The sequence below is a fragment of the Topomyia yanbarensis genome, chromosome 3 (assembly GCF_030247195.1).
Source record: "Topomyia yanbarensis strain Yona2022 chromosome 3, ASM3024719v1, whole genome shotgun sequence".
Lineage (NCBI taxonomy): Eukaryota > Metazoa > Arthropoda > Insecta > Diptera > Culicidae > Topomyia > Topomyia yanbarensis.
The window spans coordinates 257,760,166-257,779,830 of record NC_080672.1 but is presented as its reverse complement, the minus strand read 5'-3'; the positions used below and the strand labels follow the sequence as shown (position 1 = coordinate 257,779,830).

General features: G+C 38.3%; 1 protein-coding gene across 1 annotated transcript in view; it reads right to left on the bottom strand.

The window, feature by feature from the left end:
* The window catches only part of LOC131688858 (uncharacterized), a 708,198-nt gene that overhangs the window by 100,043 nt on the left and 588,490 nt on the right, over window positions 1–19,665 (bottom strand). Inside the window, exon 10 of the mRNA XM_058973432.1 lies at window positions 4,918–5,027. Within this exon, the coding sequence (XP_058829415.1) occupies window positions 4,918–5,027 (110 nt within the window). The remainder of the gene's footprint in view (window positions 1–4,917; window positions 5,028–19,665) is intronic.

Below are 19,665 nucleotides of genomic sequence, written 5' to 3'. Positions count from 1 at the left end.
AAAATTATGGACGCTTTCAAACTGCTGAGCAAGTTTTTGAGCGTTTTCTTCGTTTGTAAGATGTATGTGGTCATCTTCCTTTAAAGCTGGAATTGGTTTCTGAGGTTTCTTAAAAACCTTAGAAAGTTTCCAGAAAGGTTTAGAATTTGGCTTGATTTGTTCAACCTCTTTCGCGAAATTTTCGTTTCTTAAGAGTGTGAATCTATGCTTAATTTCTTTTTGTAGATCCTGATAGATACATTTCATAGCAGGATCACGAGAACGTTGATAATGACGTCTTCGAACATTCTTCAAGCGAATCAGAAGTTGAAGATCGTCGTCAATAATAGGAGCATTAAATTTTGTCTGTGTTGTTGGTACTGATAAATTTCTAGCATCAACTATAGAATCACTTAAATTTTGTAATGCCGTATCAATGTCAGCTTTATTTTGTAAATCAAGGTCATGATTAAAATTATTCTCAATATAAGTTTTGTACCTTTCCCAATTCGCTTTGTGATAATTGAACACTGAGCTAATGGGATTGGAAACAGTTTCTTGAGAAAGGGAAAAAGTTACTGGAAGATGATCAGAATCAAAGTCAGCATGTGTAATCAATTCGCTGCAAAAGTGACTTTGATCTGTCAAAACCAAATCAATTGTTGACGGATTCCTTACAGACGAATAGCACGTAGGACCATTCGGGAACAAAATTGAATAATAACCAGCAGAGCAATCATTAAAAAGTAGTTTACCGTTGGAATTGCTTTGAGCATTATTCCACGCTCGGTGTTTGGCGTTAAAATCGCCGATTATGAAGAATTTCGACCGATTTCTTGTAAGTTTTTGTAAGTCTCCTTTCAAGAAATTCATTTGCTCGCCAGTGCACTGAAAAGGCAAATAGGCTGCAGCAATAAAAATGATACCAAGATCAGTTTCAACTTCGATACCCAAACTCTCGATCACCTTGGTGTCAAGAGACGGCGTAACGGAATGTTTGATCCTGCGATTAACCGCTATTGCGATTCCTCCGCAAAATCCAACAATTCGATCAAATCGATGAATAACAAAATTAGAGTTACTCTTCAATTTAATATTTGGTTTTAAAAAAGTTTCGGTCACAACGGCTATATGCACATTATGTATCCTCAAGAAGTTCAAAAATTCGTCTTCGCACGTTTTTAATGAACGAGAATTCCAATTTAATAAATTTAAATGATTATTTAAAGTCATTGTTAAACTTTAATTCATTACAATTTTGTTAACAAATTCCCAACCCGCTTGAAAAGCTTCAAACATGGAGGTAGAATTTAACATGGCACTCATCATAGGTAACATAGTCTCCTGTAGGCATTTTAATTTTTCTTCCGTTACGCTACCTAGATCCATTGGACTAAAGGAAGCGTTGGGTGCAAACGAGATTGAGGGCGTGGTAGTTGTAGCCGTTGTTTTGGCATTGCTACCTGCCACTGAAGCATAAGATGACACACCATTGTAGGATGGTGTGACGGAGGTAGAAGAAGTTGTTAATCTATTTTGAATCGGATTAACACGTTTGGGCGTGTTTTCTTGAAGTGTACCTGAAGAAGTAGGTACATTTTTGATTTGTTGTTTTTGTTGTCTAGAACGAGAATTTATAATTTTTTCTCGAACAGGACAACCCCAGAAATTCGATTTATGATTTTCGTTACAATTAGCGTATTTGAAACTTTTTGTGGTTTTTTTCACCGGACAAGTATCTTTCGTGTGCGATTTATCACCACAGATCATACATTTGGAATCCAAATGACAATTTTTTGTGCCGTGCCCAAAGCCTTGGCATCTACGACACTGGGTCAGATTTTGAATTCTGCCCCCATGTCGTCTATAATGTTCCCACTTTACTCGCACATGGAACATAAAACGTTCTTTTTCAAATACTTTCAAATTATTAACCTCATTACGGTTAAAATGAATTAAATATAGCTCCTGGATAATTCCAGAGCGTACTGGCGTGTCATCGCCTATAGCCTTTCTCTTCATAAGAATAACTTGTGAAGGAGAAAAGCCAAGTAAATTTTTCAATTCGTTGGGTATTTCATCCAAACTTTGACCTTGAGGTAGCCCTTTCAAGACAGCCTTGAATGGTCTATCTGTCTTGAAATCATATGAATAAAATTTATATAACTTCTCCGTAAGATACTGGAGTAGTCGTTTATGGCCAATCAATTCCTCCGCTGTAACTCGACATTCTCCTCTTCGGCCAATCTGAAAAGAGACTTTTACGTCCGGAAGGAACGTCGAAAGCTCAGTTCGAAAAGCTTTGAAGTCGGAGATCATCACTGTTATAGGCGGAGGAGATTGCGTTTTCTTCTCATTGGCATTATGCGCAATGCGAGTAAATTTAGAAATTTCATCAGCTTCACATTTGGATAAAACATCGAATGAGTTGCTGCAGTCAATTGAATTTTCGGGTGGAGAAGATACCCTTTTCCGTATAGCTTTATTTTTTGGCACACGGCGTTTCTGGGAGGACCCAGGCATGTTAGAAGAATTAAATGTTTCTTTAGGCTGAATTGTTCTTGAAAAATGTTTTAGTCTTGAAAAAGACTGATTGAGTAGAAAAAGTATGTAGTCTTGAAAAAGACTAATTGTCGAAAAAATATAGGTAGTCTTGAGAAAGACTGATCGAGCGAAAATATAGAAAGCCTTGAGAAAGACTGTTGCTGTTGAAAAACTCTAAGTAAACCAGGAGTTATCAAGATTTGTGACCGGTTCGAACGAAGGTTCAAGCCGGTATGATACACAGCTTATAATTCCAATCGAATCTTTAGAATTCTGATGGCATCCCAAACATATTTTTCTTTACATTAGAATTCTTGGCAGAAATTTATTAAATTCCTGACTATGATTTCTTTAGAAACATGAGCAGAATCCCTCAGAATTCTGAGCAAGCTCTTGCTGGAATTTAGAATAGAATTTCGTCTAATTGTTATGCAGGACTTCGTGATAAAGAAATCGATCTCTGCAAAATGACATTGCATTTGCCAAAAAAGTCGCAGTTTGATACTTAAAGCTTACATTCCACGATCGAAAAAATCGAGATTTTTATTGATTATACTAATTAGATCAACTATCTAAGCATGTATCAGAAACATTTCAAAATCGAAGATGTGGTAATATCTGTTAATGTTTTTTAACATCTCGGACGGGTTATTCACATACATGTTTGTATATTTTTCTTTTGGATTGTATTCAAACATCAACACGGCATGCATGTTTGTTATGAATATTTTCCAACTCGATCTAGTCCCCTGCGGTGGAACTAGCGTTCTCACGGGCTTTCCGATAGGGTGCCATGGTCTGTCCGACGATTCCGGGCAGAGCATGGCATCCAGTACACTGGCATAAAGTGCACTTTATCAAGTATTTCGATTTGATTAATCGATGAAACAAAGGATCAAAATACGTCAAATAAAGGTAAAATGGTCTGAAAAATCCGAAAATGATATAATTTTGAATAAGAAAAGGGTCGGAAAACAATCCCGAGCAAAAAACCATAATAACAAAAAATACAAACAATACGGTATTGTTTCGCGGATTTGAAGGATTTCCAAAAAGTTTTTATAACAGGTTTATAACGCTATGTTAGCCCAACATCTTATTTATTTAAGTCTATTCAAAAATGGATAGGTGCGAAAAATTGTAAAGTTTTATAGTATAGTAGTATATTGAATGTAAAATATAATAACATTTTAGGAATTGATCGCAAATCCAAAGAGAAAGTAATGAGAGAATTTTGAATTTCATCCAATTTCGGAAGGTTAATTCACAAAGATAGTTTTATCTCACTTTCCATTGAAGTAGGAAGCAGATTTTAGGTAGTAGGAAGCAGACATTTTTGCCAATGTTCTTCTAATATATGGTCGGTGTTAAGTCAGACCGAACTAAGTGACAATATATTGATTTCGAGAAAATCGTGTTTAAAGTTTGAATCGCAGCATCCTTTACGTTATAATTGGAAATTTATTTTTGCCATAATTCTTGTTTATTGTTACTTATTTCAAATCTAGCAAAACTCGAATGTAGCTGAAGAAATTATTTATCCAATGCTATCATTATCTCATTTTTTTATATTTTGCGACTTAACACCGACCATATGTATTAACAAACACTGCAATCATTGAAGTCGATATACATAAAATTGACTTCTCGATCAAAGGGATGTTCGATTGTGAAAAAAGTTATCTAAATTTAAATATTAAACAATACATACACATAACCAATTGAATTTAACGAGCACAAATACATCATAAAGTGAAAAATTATATTCTGATACCAATTATTCATAAATGTTAAAAAAATTAGTTTCCTAAATCGACGAACGAATGAATAATAGTATCCATATTATATAATCTTAGATATTTGCTTTTTCAAAATAAAAAGTTCTAGACCCTTAGGGAGAACAATTCAAAACTTGTTCCGTTTAAAAGAGAAGCAAGTTTCTGAATAGTGAGTACATGAGTGATTTGTAGGTAGTACTATTGTTCTACCAGAGGCAAAAAATATACCGATTAAAATATTATCCAAAATTAAAGTTTGAATTAACCCGAAATTGGCTAAATATCGGTCATTGGTGTCTTCGGAGGTATTTATTGACGTAACAAGTCCCTCCTTCTGATACTGTATGTCCACAGATTCATCCCCTTAAAAATGAGATTGAAACGCAATCATTAAAAATAATCATCCAAATGTTTAAAAAAAATAATAATTGTTCTAGACCCCCGATAGAACATTTCAATTTTAGTCTCAGATGAAAAAGGAGTATCTAAGCTTTCGATTAGTGAGTAAGCGATACTGATTTTTTTTGTCTAAATATTGTTCTACCAGAGACACCGTGACCACATAAAACATCATACGTTATAGAACACAGTGATATATTTAGGACACAGCACTTACCTCCAGGTTTTCAGCATCAGCGCACCGTATGTCAACGAAAACCCAATTTCACGTAGCCAAACTCGGGCAGTGCATGTATAGAGTGAGGGTGGTGGATACATCACGATTGACTGAAAGTACAAATATATAAATAGTATTTAGTAAAAACATGGATGAAACAGAAAGATGAATTAGTCAAATAGACTTTCTTTATTCACTAGATTATCGCGTCTGAATTTATTTCAGGAATTAAATTTCCTGCAAATTTACACGAGCTACAAATTTAAGACCTTATTTCTCCAACTATATTAAACTGGTATCAACAACTTGATATAGTGATTTAGCAACAAGACGTTAATTTGCTCAATTCAATATGTAAATAGTGGCTTATCCATAATCTTAGATAGCGGGGGGGAATATTAGAAAATAAAAATCCGGCGAATACAACAGACGAGCTAGTACAATGAGTGCTGTGTGCACGCCACTCTAAAAGTCCAACGAATGCATTTTTGAGCACCAGTAGCTTCTTGTTCAATGAGTCATTCACGCAACAAAGATTTCAACAGTGCTCGGAAAAAAAGATCACAATTTCTTGAACTGAGCGATTTACGAAAACCGTGACGTCGTTTCTGAAACTAATGATAGTAATCCTCATATTCATGAAACTATTTGTGTTTCCTAAAACTATTTCGCGCCGAATATATACATAGCGTTACATTCGAGAGTTTGAGTTGTTTAGTTTTTGTTATGACCCATGCTCATGATTTGGGAATACACAGCCGACAGTTAAACGATGCTTATAATTGCAGGAGCTCATTCGCGATTTTTGTGATTTCTCAACACGTTACCGTGATATTATATTTTTGAGTTTACTATCGTATCTTTCGATTATACTAGCGTAATTTAAGTTCATGATTGCAGGATCTTAGTCGCGATCTTCGTAATGTTTATTCACGTTATTCTGATATTTTAGTCACGAGTAGAGTGATTTATGTTCATAAATTCATGATCTTAGTTGCGATGTTTGATATTTTTATGAAGAGTGGTGTGATTTATGTTTTTGATTTTTGTATATTAGTAACGATTTTTGTAATATATTTGCACGTTATCTTGATAGTGTATTCTAGAATCTTCTTTCAAATTTTACACGTGATGTGACTCATGTTCATAATCTGTTATTTTTTGGTTCTTGTTTTTTTTTGCTCGGAATAACGTGACAATACGAACAAGAACATAAAAATGTGACTGATTCGCGGTATCTTGTTCTGTCAACTATATCACGAACACAATTTGTAGCTCTATTATGTATTTTTGGAGCCCAGCGCAGTTTTTTTCGGTTTCTAATATCTACTGTTCGTACCTCTTACTGGTCGCCAGCAGCTGGACATATCGTCGCTGTTGTGCTATCTTATGACAAGCGCCATTTAGCACATTTCGAGAAAAACGATTTTTAAAGTTTGAGATTGAATATCTTAAAATTTATAAATATTAGAAGCTTTTCGAAGAAGGCATTCGATGCTTCAATCTTTTCTGAAGTAAACTCTCGATTTGCGCGAAGATCGGTTGACTATATTTACAGTTTTTGTTTAAAATGTAAACCAAAGTCGCTCACATACGTGTCATAAGTGTGTATTGATGATAAAATATGTATGACGTGTCACAAATGTGTACAGAAGATTTCATATAAAAATGAATTATAACTGATTCGTAGAATTATGCGTTATAGATCACTATGTCCAATATTATACTTTCCCATGCGCTAGCAGCAATATCAGGTTACAAAATGATGGTATTAGAACACAAAGTTTTTCCAATTTTCCTCCTTTATTCAGGAAAAACGATGAACAAAAATTGGTTTCATTGACAATTTAGAGACAATGTATATCAAACAATGTTAGTGTTGACAGGTGACTAGACGAAACAAATGTTCTTCTTGCATAATCCATCACTACATTTCGGTATACTTTCCAAAACAAGTGGAAATCTCAAAAGGAAATCTGTTCAATAATCATGAATATATAAGCCAACCATTCCCAGAAAAAAACCATGGTAAGAAAAGTTTTGCTCCCGAGACAAGAACCTAGCTAATGCTTATGGTTGATCTGCATAGGAATTACCTATGTCATCAGAGACATCTGTTGGCTTGCTATAAGCTTTTCGGCTTATAGCAAGCCAACAAACTAAGAATGTTGTCTCTTTTTTCTTTGTCATAAGATAGCACAACTCGATCACTCGAGACATTGGCGCTTGTCATAATCGTGTTTCGCTATATCTCAGTAACCCAGCAGAATTTCAAAATTCTGAAAATGCGACATTATGGAGATTTTAAAACTTAGTAACATGGCATATCTAACTCAGTTCACCCCAAAATGGCGTTTGTCATAAGATAACAGCGACGATATATGACATGTCATGGGTTAGTGCGTGGAACAAAAATGATTGTAGGAATAATACTCCAAATTTTGCGAAATAGTTCACGTCAAAATTTCATTACCACGTTGCATGAAATTGATTTGGGATATCTTCTAAATATCACAAGCACGCAAGATAGATCCTAAGTCATGCACTAGGAATCATGAACTAGTTCACGATTCCATGAATAATATTTTATGTTTTAGTTAACTATTTCACGAGCACAAATGGTAAGTCGTGACTATTAGGGGAGCCAGGGGCTAGTTGGCGGTTGGGGTAAGCGGCGGAATCCCTTTTTCTCCGTTTCTTTAGACATATAGCGCTGGCTATCGTTGTGTACCTCAAGTGTTATGAAACCCATTATCAAATGCGTTTTTGTTGCAACACATTTTGTTTCGTAGAAGTTGTGGGCGATATTGTGTTTTCGAGCATACCAAGTAAATTTTCTAAATTTTAAATGCTTTGTGTTATTCACGTTAACTTTCAATCTATGTCCCAAATGGTTATATTTTTCGATAGTACTTTAAAAGTATCCGTATAGATATTTATTTATTTATACTGGTCTTCGATTTTCTCGTACAGACAGCTCCTTAATTAATAATTCTATGTTTAAAGGTAGTCTTAGTAATGTTAAAATCATACTTGTCAGCTACATCATTAAAATTACGACAGCATATATTGAACGGATTGTTTTGAGAAAAAAGAGTACGATACATCGGTAACCGAAAGAAATCAGTTCGTCTGGTGGGTCTAGGTGGTACGTTGAATCGGAGCTGGCTCAGCAACTCCGGGCTCTCTATATTGTTTCCCAGAAGATCGAATACGAAGAACCGTTGCAGCATTATCCTCCGACTTGCAAGAGTTTTTTTTTTTTTTTATTCATTTCGTTTATTTGATAGGCACAAATGCGTTAGCTTGGCGGTGCCAAATACTTATGTTTTTACATTTTGGATATCTTAAAACTAGGAGGTTACAATGTTGAAATATTTTTTTTACAAAGGAAAAAAAAAAGTTTACAGGTATCTTAAGACTAGAAATAAGATTCAATATACAAGAGAGGGCCAAAAGATTTTTTTATGAAAAAATTTAAAACAAGGGATTCACTTTGATATACAAGAGGGGGAGTAATAGTATTTTACGAAATATTTTACGGTTATCTTAAAACTAACAATATAGTTTAGTACACAAAAGGGGGAACAAATATTTATGAGAGACTTCACAGAAATCTTAAAACTAGGGATTCAATTCTATTTACAAGATGGAGGACAAGAGTTTCAATAAAGAGTAAAAATTATAGCTATCTTAAAACTAGGAATACAGAATACTAATTTGAATTTTTTAACTAAAACTTATGCTTGGTCAAGATATTCAAAGGGTGGCTTATTTCCGCATCAGTGTAGCAGCAGTTGTATCAAGGACAGGGGAGAGACAGGGAAAGAAGAGCAAAACTTGCAACTTTCGCTCGAACGGGGGGGGGGGGGAGGGGGATCAGCGAAACAAATTTGCGCCTCAGTCTAGTAAGTCGTCGAGTACCGGATTGGCGGATGGTATTCTTCGGACACGCGGGGAATCCTTCAAAACTCATCGGAACTCGAGTCGCTCTCGCTTCAGTTTCCTTCTATGCAGGAGTAGTGGTAAGGGCGACGGCGGTTACATAGTGGCACTCTGGAGCTGATCGGTTCCACAAGGCAGGAGGAAACTCTAAAAACGAGAAATAAAAGAGAGGGGCTAAATTGGGATATTTATCGTTTTTATGAAGGTATAAATAAGGGACATATAGGGGAAATCACGAGTTGCCAGCATATCTCGGACTGGTACATTGGGTGGTCTACCTCGGGCCCGAAGGGATTCCTTTAACTGAGACCTGGCGTCACAATACCCGGCGCATACCCAGACAACGTGTTCGATGTCGTGATAGCCCTCGTCACAAGCGCACAGACTACTCTCCGCAAGCCCAATACGCCGCAAATGCGCATCCATGGTGTAGTGATTGGACATAAGTCGGGACATTACGCGAATAAAATCCCGACCCACATCCATCCCCCCGAACCAAGGCTTCGTTGATACCTTTGGGATAATCGAATGTAGCCATCGTCCAAGTTCCCCGTTGCTCCACGAGGTTTGCCAACTGTTGAACGTCCTCTGAAGACAAATACTAAAAAATTCGTTGAAGCAGATTGGTCTTTCGTATATGTCACCATTTAATGCGCCCGCCTTTGCTAATGAGTCGGCCTTTTCATTGCCCGGGATAGAACAATGAGAGGGAACCCAAACAAAGGTAATCTGATAAGATTTTTCAGATAACGTACACAAGGACTCCTGTATCATCCCCAGAAAATACGGGAGTTGCTTTTTTGGCTTCACCGCACGAAGAGCCTCGATAGAGCTGAGGCTGTCCGAAACGATAAAGTAGTGATCTGTGGGCAGAGTGTCGATGATCCCAAGGGTGTACTGAATTGCAGCTAACTCTGCGACGTAAACTGAAGCGGGATCATTGAGCTTGAATGAAGCGGTGATAGTATTGTTGAAGATACCGAAGCCAGTGGACCCATCGAGATTTGATCCGTCAGTGTAAAACATTTTGTCGCAGTCGACTTCTCGGAATTTATTATAAAATATATTGGGGATCACCTGCGGGCGTATATGGTCCGGGATTCCACGAATCTCTTCCTTCATGGATGTGTCGAAGAATACAGTAGAATCAGAAGTATCTAGGAAACGGACACGGTTGGGATTGTACGAAGAAGGATTGATGCTCTGTGCCATGTAGTCGAAGTACAAGGACATAAAACGGGTTTGAGAATTAAGCTCGACGAGCCTCTCGAAGTTTTGAATTACCAACGGGTTCAGAATGTCGCATCGGATGAGCAATCGATATGAGAGTTCCCAAAATCGATTTTTTAGCGGAAGAACGCCCGCCAGCACTTCGAGACTCATCGTATGGGTCGAGTGCATGCAACCCAAGGCAATGCGCAAGCAACGATACTGGATTCTCTCCAGTTTGATGAAGTGTATGTTCGCAGCGGAGCGGAAACAGAAACACCCGTACTCCATCACCGACAATATCGTTGTTTGGTATAACCTGATCAGGTCTCCTGGGTGAGCACCCCACCATGTTCCAGTTATTGTTCGGAGAAAATTGATCCTTTGTTGGCATTTCTGTTTCAGATACCTAATGTGACATCCCCAGGTACCTTTAGAGTCGAACCAGACCCCGAGATATTTAAATGTGAAAACCTGGTTGATCGTTGCACCCATTAATAGAAGCTGGAGTTGCGCCGGCTCACGCTTTCTAGAAAAAACAACCAACTCAGTTTTCTCCGTGGAGAACTCAATACCCAGCTGAAGAGCCCAAGCAGACAAATTGTCCAAGGTATTTTGTAATGGTCCTTGCAAGTCGGCAGCTTTGGGCCCTGTAACAGAGACCACGCCGTCGTCTGCAAGTTGCCTTAGCGTGCATGAATTGGCAAGACAATCGTCAATGTCATTCACGTAAAAATTGTAGAGCAAGGGACTTAGACATGAGCCCTGGGGAAGACCCATGTAGCTAAATCGCGATGTTGTTAAATCGCCATGCGAAAAGTGCATGTGCTTTTCAGACAACAGGTTTAGCAAAAAGTTATTTAAAATTGGCGAAAGACCATGCTGGTGCAGCTTCTCTGACAGAATGTTGATAGAAACTGAGTCAAAAGCCCCCTTAATATCCAAGAAGACTGATGCCATCTGCTCTTTGTTAGCATAGGCCATTTGGATTTCTGTAGAAAGCAACGCAAGGCAATCGTTCGTCCCTTTGCCTTTGCGGAAGCCAAATTGTGTATCTGACAGTAAGCCATTTGCTTCAACCCAATTGTCGAGGCGATACAAGATCATTTTCTCGAATAACTTCCGAATACAGGACAGCATTGCAATCGGCCGATACGAGTTGTGGTCGGAGGCTGGTTTTCCTGGTTTTTGGATGGCGATGACCTTCACTTGCCTCCATTCATAAGGGACAATGTTACCCTCAAGAAACTTGTTAAATAAATTCAACAAGCGCCTTTTTGCAGTGTCAGGCAGATTCTTCAGCAAGTTGAATTTAATTCTGTCTAACCCTGGGGCGTTATTGTTGCACGATAAGAGAGCAAGTGAGAACTCCACCATCGAAAACGATGTTTCGTTCGCGGTATCGTGAGGAGACGCGGCGCGGCACGTTTTCTGTACCGGGACAGAGTCCGGACAGATCTTCTTGGCGAAAGCGAATATCCAACGGTTTGAATATTCTACGTTCTCGTTGGTACTATTACGGTTACGCATACGTCGAGCCGTACCCCAAAGAGTGCTCATCGCTGTTTCTCTCGTTAACCCGTCGACGAACCGGCGCCAATAACTGCGTTTTTTGGCTTTCATTAGACTCTTCATTCGCCTTTCTAACGACGCGTACTGTTGATAGCTAGCGGGTAACCCGTCTTCCCGGAAGGCCTTATATGCAGTGGACTTTTCCGCGTACAGCTCTGAGCACTCTTTATCCCACCACAGGGTGGGAGACCGTCCATGGGTATTCGCGCTGGGTACTGGTTTAGTCTGAGCTTGATTCGCACTGTCGAGAATCAAGCCAGCCAAAAACCTGTACTCTTCCTCCGGAGGAAGTTCTTGAGTGGATTCGATTTTAACGGATATCGCGGTCGCGTAACTCTTCCAATCAATGTTCCGTGTGAGGTCATACGAGACATTGATTGTTTCCGATGGTCTTGAACCGTTAGCAATTGAAATCACGATAGGCAAATGATCGCTACCGTGGGGATCAGGGATCACCTTCCACATGCAATCTAACTGTAGCGATGTCGAGCAGAGCGACAAATCCAACGCGCTTGCGCGTGCTGGTGGTGTAGGAATCCGCGTCATTTCTCCCGTGTTTAAGATGGTCATGTTGAAATTATCGCAAAGATCTTGGATTAATGTTGATCTATTATCATCATGAAGACAGCCCCATACCGTACCGTGCGAGTTAAAGTCTCCCAGAACTAGCCGCGGTGCCGGTAAGGATTCCGTGATATTACAAAGCTTTCGGTGCCCTACCGAGGCTCTAGGAGGAATGTAGATGGAAGCAACGCAAAGGTCTTTACCTTTGATTAGAACTTGACAAGCGACAATTTCAATGCCTGGTGTCGAAGGGAGGTTAATTCGGTTGAAAGAATAGCACTTTTTGATCCCCAAAAGTACTCCTCCATAGGGGTTTTCTCGATCCAGCCGAATTATATTAAAGTCGTGGAAGTTGAGATTTATATCGGAAGTTAACCAAGTTTCACATAATGCGAAAGCATCACATTTTAAACTATTTAGTAAAAATTTAAAGGAATCGATTTTCGGGAGGATACTTCTGCTGTTCCACTGTAGAACAGTGATCGAATCGGTGACCTCGTTCGATGACTTAGCCATCGAAGGATACGATCGCTGCAAGGAGGGGCCATTTAGTAGTCAACTGCTTCAAAAATGTTTGCACTATAGGGAGAAAACGTATCAGAAGGCTTTTAAGAGGATCAGTAACATTGAAAGCTGTGAAAATTAAGTCCACTATGTCAGAAAATTTCATTAGTCCGCTACTGGACTGAGTATCTGTTTGAAAAAAGGGGACACTTGGGGTTTTGGATGTCCCTGGAAGTGGTGGGTACTCCTTGTTAGAATTAATATTTCCAAGTCCTGGAGCAAATTGCTTCGGCTTTTGTGCATCACTTCCGTTGAATTTATTGGTTGTAGATGGCGCACTCTGAGTGGACGACACCTTGGCACCCTTACGAGGCAATGTAGGGGAGGCTGGATTTCTCCTCTTCCTGGATTCCCCTGGGTTAACCAAAGATGTTCCCTCTCGTGGGTCGTCAGATTCTTGCTCAACGTTAGCCAAACCAGCATAGGGATTTTCGGACAGGACAGATGGCGAAGCATTCTTTAGCATTTCTGCATAAGAACGCCTTGAGCGTTCCTTAAGGGAGCGCTTAATTTTATCCCCGCGCTGCTTGTACGCAGGACATGATTTAAGAGCATGTGAAGGGCTCCCGCAGCAAATACACTTTTCAGTTTCTTTGTCGCAAGAGTCATCCTCATGTTCTCCTTCGCATTTGCCGCATCGTTTCTTATTTCCACAATATGTGGCTGTGTGGCCCAACTGCTTGCAATTGCTGCAGTTCATGACCCGCGGTACGAACAGGCGAACTGGTAGGCGAACCTTGTCAAGGAGGATGTAGTTGGGAAGAGAGGACCCGGCGAATGTCACCCGAATCGAGCCTGATAGAGAGTAGGTAGTCTTACCTCCCTCGGTGTTTGCGGTATACAATTGTTTGCATTCTAAGATCTTAATCTGTTCAAGAGAGGGGTCCTTAAAGCAGCCAACCCCGTGCTCCAACAGTCCTTCGCATTTCAGGCCCGGTTCGGACACTACCCCATCGATTTCACAGGCCACACAAGGCACGTATGCTTTAAATTCCCGCGTAAAGCGCTCACAGCAAGCAATCGCGTTTGCCTGGCCGAGATCACTCACTAGAACACGTATCTTGTTTGCCCGAACACGTGTTATCTGAGTTACGGCCGGGTAATTAGCAGTCAGATCTCGAGAAAGTTTTAATATATTAACCGGTTTCTCTCCGGTCCGAAAATATACCACCCATGGCCCAGAGGAACCTTCTGGGTACTGCTTTATACGGGGAGCAATGCGAGTATTAGGGGGATCAGGGACTTCCATGATTACATCAGATGGTATTTCGCCCTCGGCCATTTAAGCACGAGGGCAGAGCGTTATATAAACGGGAATGTGTCTTATTATTTGATTACAAGGTAGAGTAAAAGTAGGGAAAAGGAAAGAAAGGAAACGAGGAAAAAAAATAAAGCAAAACTTATCTGTAAACAACGTCGATTGTTCCGCACCAGCGAAAACAATGTACTGGATTTACTGCCGGCACCAGCAGAATGGTAGCTAACGAACGAACAAAGGATGACCTTGAATCACTGAATTTACACACCGAACACCACTGTGAAATATAACGATCCGTTCCGTTCAAAGGTTGGGAGACGTATGACTTGCAAGAGTTGGCAAACGTAGAAGATTGCATCGATGTTCATAGGGCGTTAGACGAATAGGATTGAATATTACAAATATCCACAAACAAAAGTTATTTTTTAAAGAGTTTTCTATAAAATATGCGGTTGGGGTGCACACAGGACAAGTTGGCGGTACTACTTACAATGCAAAAATAGTCATCAATTTTTTTTTCTAGTAATCACTCCAAAGTAAGAACATCTTTTTCTTGTGTATCTCGTCAATGCAGAAGGCATTTACTTCGGTCAATCACCTGAATAATTTCGAAAATTTGCTTTTGAATATGAAGTAAGCATCAAAGTCAAAATGTCTGGGTATTGAGACTGGAATATAATATTAAAAGTTCAGTTATATCGTTTTATGTAATGAAAGAAGAATTTTATTTTTCGTTTCATGACGCAATTGTCAGTTTAAATCGTGGAAAAAGAACAGCTATTGCTAACGCTTCGTTGATGACTTGCCTAAAACACAACCGAAAGAATTCGGAATCGAAGCATACCTAATGGTTGGGAAGAGTTCTCGAATCGTTGGATTTTAATTTTGTCAGAAAAGTTTGTCCACAACATGACCCTGCGCAAAATATCATTCACGGTGCTCCCAAAAGTAACGTTTCCAGCGTTTCACTCTTGACAATGATGGAATTTTCAATTAAACTCCTCCCATGCAACAATAGTGCTCCGGGTCCGCACAAAATTAAATTCAACTTTGTGAAAAATCTGCCTAAGCTTTGAAAAAGACGCATGTGGAATTCGTTAAACAAATTTCTTGGGCAGAATATTGTCTCCTGTGACTGGAGACGAGTGAAAGTTTTCACCGTTCCTAAACCCCAACCACAACTACGATTACAATTGTAATTGTTGGAAAAAATTAACCTACGATTTCTCGACAATTGAGTTGATGCGAGCTGCTTATTAACAGATAGCCAGTTTGGTTTTCGGAGAAGGCACAAGCCGCCGGAGTACCCAACAATATCCAACTCATTTGCGTAAGAAAAAATGGTATCACAGCTGTGTTCATAGGCATAAAGGGGGAATTCGACTCAGTTTCCATTGATGTTCTTTCGGAAAAGCTACTTCAGTATGAGCATCGCCAATATTGAATTTATTCGATTTATTGTCGGCAAATTACATGTATTTTTCGTATGGTGATTTGGCTACATGCAGAAGACCCTACATGAAGCTTCGAAAATTTGCACATTTCCAACAATTTTTATATGAATGATATTGAAGACATCTTGCAGATAATAGAGTAATTACTGTTGCGGGACCCAAAGCTATAAATTCGCAAGGAAAATTATTGTAAGATAGCTTGGAAAATCTATTAATACAATATTAATTCATCAAAAGGGCTAAAGAGATTTTTGAAAACAAACTTGTTTCGCTCATTATTCCGCTGCATAGTAGAATTTCATGAAAAATGTACATTAATCCACATCTTTCCCTTCGTAGAAGCAATTTTAAATATTTTCTGTGTTGAAATTATAGAGAATTAAGGGGGGCGTCCGCTGTAATCGACTTCTGTTTTACTCGCTTACTTGTTAGTATTAAACCTCTAAAAAGGTCTCCCGCAATTTCGGTGGCCACGCTGAACTTTTTTTGTTTTAAACAGCCATGTATTGCACGCGGGTATTTGCTATAACACACACAGATTTCAATCTATCGGCAACAATTTTCGAAAAACTGACAGCGATAAAAATACAGTGTAAACAATACACTCTATACTACTTCTACCCAAATTTTCAAGAGAAAATACCCAATGGGTCATTCTCTACAGCGCTTTTTCCGTGATGCAATTTGATGTGGGACACCCTTTAATAGCGTTTTTCTCGAAACCGCCTTTTTTAAATTGGGGAACACTATAACTCTAAAACTAATCAACGAATTGACTTGATTTTTTTATGAGGATGCCCAATATATGTAGCCTGTCGATGAACCACAGAAAACCGAAAACTAAATTTTTCTTCTTATTATTTTGAAGATGAGCGAATTTCATAATAAAATATGAGATTTTTCGGTTTTATTCAAGCTATTTTCCGAAACTCGAGCTTTCTTCTATTGTTTTGTAGTTCATCGACTAACTAGAAGCCTAAGCTTTACAAAACTTGTTGAATTTCATTTCGTATCAGACAGTTTTATCGAAAGTTATCGTGTTCGTCGCGGCGCTCCTCGACTTGGAAATGGTTGGACGTCTACTCTTGGAATGCTTGTATGTGTGGCTCTGTGTGACAGAAAACATTTTTTCTTCGTACACAATAAATGTATAAAATGATCCTAACATCACACAAAAGTTCCATTGTTGCCTTGCCTTCAAAATCGTAAACAAAATAACTTTCGGTTTGAGCACTTTACACCAGACGCTCCCCTTAAGAAAAATCAGCAAAACAAAAGTTTGTTGACAAATCTTATTAGCTCTTTTCTAAAGTTATTTTGGGTTTTGAAGCGGGGTACAGATTTCCCTACGAAGAAATTAAAGTTGAGGAAGCTTCATTTGGCTCAGCTTTTGCTTCAGTTACTTGGGAGTAGATCGCTCTACCAGAAAAACTCGGGGATAGGCTTGGCTCTTAAGGCACATGGGGAGGCTTCAGTAGATATCCGATAAAATGCCAACAAAGAATTTATTTAACGATTACTACTAGATCTTGGTGACCTGCCAAGATTGTAATAAACAACGATACTTCGAGTAATTGAATATGGGTGCTTCCTTTCCCGATCAGCTACTATCGGGGACCAATTCTGGCATCTCTTCTCTTATTTACTTATTCGATGTGAAGTTATGAGCCCACTGGTAAAATTTTGAAGAACTTGTCGAGCACAATTAAGGCGCTGTGCCTATTGAAGCTTGATAACACTGCTCAATACTTGTTCGGGGAGCAGATAAAACGAAAACTACCCTAAGTTTGGAGTCCCTGAAAACCCGATTAAGACATGTTTGAAATAAAAAATTGATGCGGAGTTTCATAGTTCAAAAGAAAAATTTGAATGGAGATTAGGGATGTTTAGTAAGGAAGGTCCTATGGCCATATGTTAATATCACATAAAACCATGTAGACATTTTTTGCTTCGAAAAAGGAATCGACTCAATTTCTAAGCTTGGTTGAATGCTGTGTTTGAATTTAATTTTTAATATATAAAAAATTCAAATGAAAGGTTTAAAAACAAACAAAAATCGACAGAAAATTTTGTTCTGCTCCCAAGCTTAGTTCGTTGGGAAAATTCGATCAAAAATGCCCATTTTCATCTAAAAGATGTTATTTTTATTAAAATTTCACAAAACTTTGGTTTTAAACTGTGCAGTCCCGCTCCAATTTTTTTTCAAAAATTTCTTCGCGATGATTTAGTTGGAACCCTAAATCCCTTCCATCTTTTTATTTGTTCTGCTCCCAAGCCCAGCTCGATGGGAATTTTTTTGCAAGCGTAGGGCATTACAATAAACTTTTCGATCTTCAAACCATTTTTTCAATACACAATCCATGGAACTAAAAAAAATTGAATTTGTTTTTGGCGGTTTTCGTTTGTTTTGACACTAGATGCCGATGTTTCATACTATTTTTAGACATATTCCGACAAAAAAAAATCGATTTTCAACATTTTATATACTCCCCCTCCCCCCCTTTGGATTTTTTCTTATATTATGAAATCAATATTCAACTGCCGCATCCCCTTAATGATGTCCGATTGAGCACTTGAATAGGTTACTTTTTCGATGCATTAAGCATTTTATATAAGACTTTTGCGAAAATTTAAGATGACCATTTTCATTGATGATTGATATCTTCCCTCTTGGACACCCCTAGCTCTCCATACAAACTTTGGTTTTAAACTGTGAAGTCCCGTTCCAATTTTTTCAAAAATTTCTTCACCAGAGGTTTCCTGGGACCCCAAACTTTCGCCATTTTTTTCGTTCTGCTTTCAAATCGTGTGTTGAACAGCGTTATCTAGATTACAATATGCGACATCTTAAATTAAATTATATTAAATTGAAGCTGGAAGTATTCTTTCATGAAATTATAATACAATATAAATAATCCTAAATATTTAGAAACAATTTAAATAATATAGGGGAACCCGGGGATATTAAGACAGTGGGAGTAATTCGGACCCCCTCGATTTCTCAAAAAATAGTAAAACTTTTTTAACTTTCGTACATATTCGTGGAATTGCTATTCTGAAACATTAATTTTGAGAGCTGAAATTGATTCTTTGTTCATTGTAGAAATAAGATACAACGTGTTTCGTTGTTTTGCCATTCTCAAAACAAAAATCATTATAATGAAAAAACCGTGATTAAAGCAACAAATAAAAGTGAAAAAATAAAAGGTTGGTGTTTTGGAAAGCTTGAGGCTCCTATTTTATGGAATGATTTTTGTTTGGGTCAAACAGAGATATTTTCGAGACGCTTACCACTTTTGTGCGATATGAGCGTACGGGGCTATTCAGACCCCCTATTCTGTCAACCACCGTTCAGCGGCTTGCGGCTGCGCACACCATTACACACGTCACAGCAAAGAAAATACATGGGGCGCCAATCGACAGCTGTGACATACCAGATTAAGTTTTTGTTAAGAATTTTTTTTTGCTTCTTAAGGAGTGTCTCTTGTAACTACTTCATAGGTAAACATAATTTCATCGTAAAAAATTAAAAATATAAAATGATGGTCCGAATTACCCCTACATTGTAAAAGGCTGAAAAAACGTAGAGGTTTGCAAATCGTCGCCAAGCGCTGTCATTAAGTCATTGAACTTTTCATGGCACCAAAATGTAGCTGAGGTTTCAAACTAACAATTAGGACTTTTGACCGGTAATTTTTTTCGCATCTATCCACCTAAAAAGGCGATTTGCTTAAGTAGGTCCGAATAGCCCCGGTTCCCCTACACGAATTTGATGGATAGTGGAAAAGTGAGGTTAATGAAATGTGAGTAATAATGTTTATTTGAGATCCAATTAACTAACTGAATTCCATAGCTTTTAGCTAAGTCACCCCTCATAAAACGTGCGTAACTGCTTTGATCATCCTAAGCTCTATCTCTATCTAACAACCATCTCGGGGTTGTTCATATGTCGTTCTATTTCAATAAGTAGTATTTCTAATGCCTCTGGGAGTGAAAGTATTTCTGGTCACTTCTGTTCTGTTTGCCTCCTCTTCCCTAATCCCTTCCAATCACAAAACTAATGAGGCGATATTGCAATGTTCGTAACACTGTAACTGATGTAAATGTAAATGTATAAAATGATCCTAACATCACACAAAAGTTCCATTGTTGCCTTGCCTTCAAAATCGTAAACAAAATAAC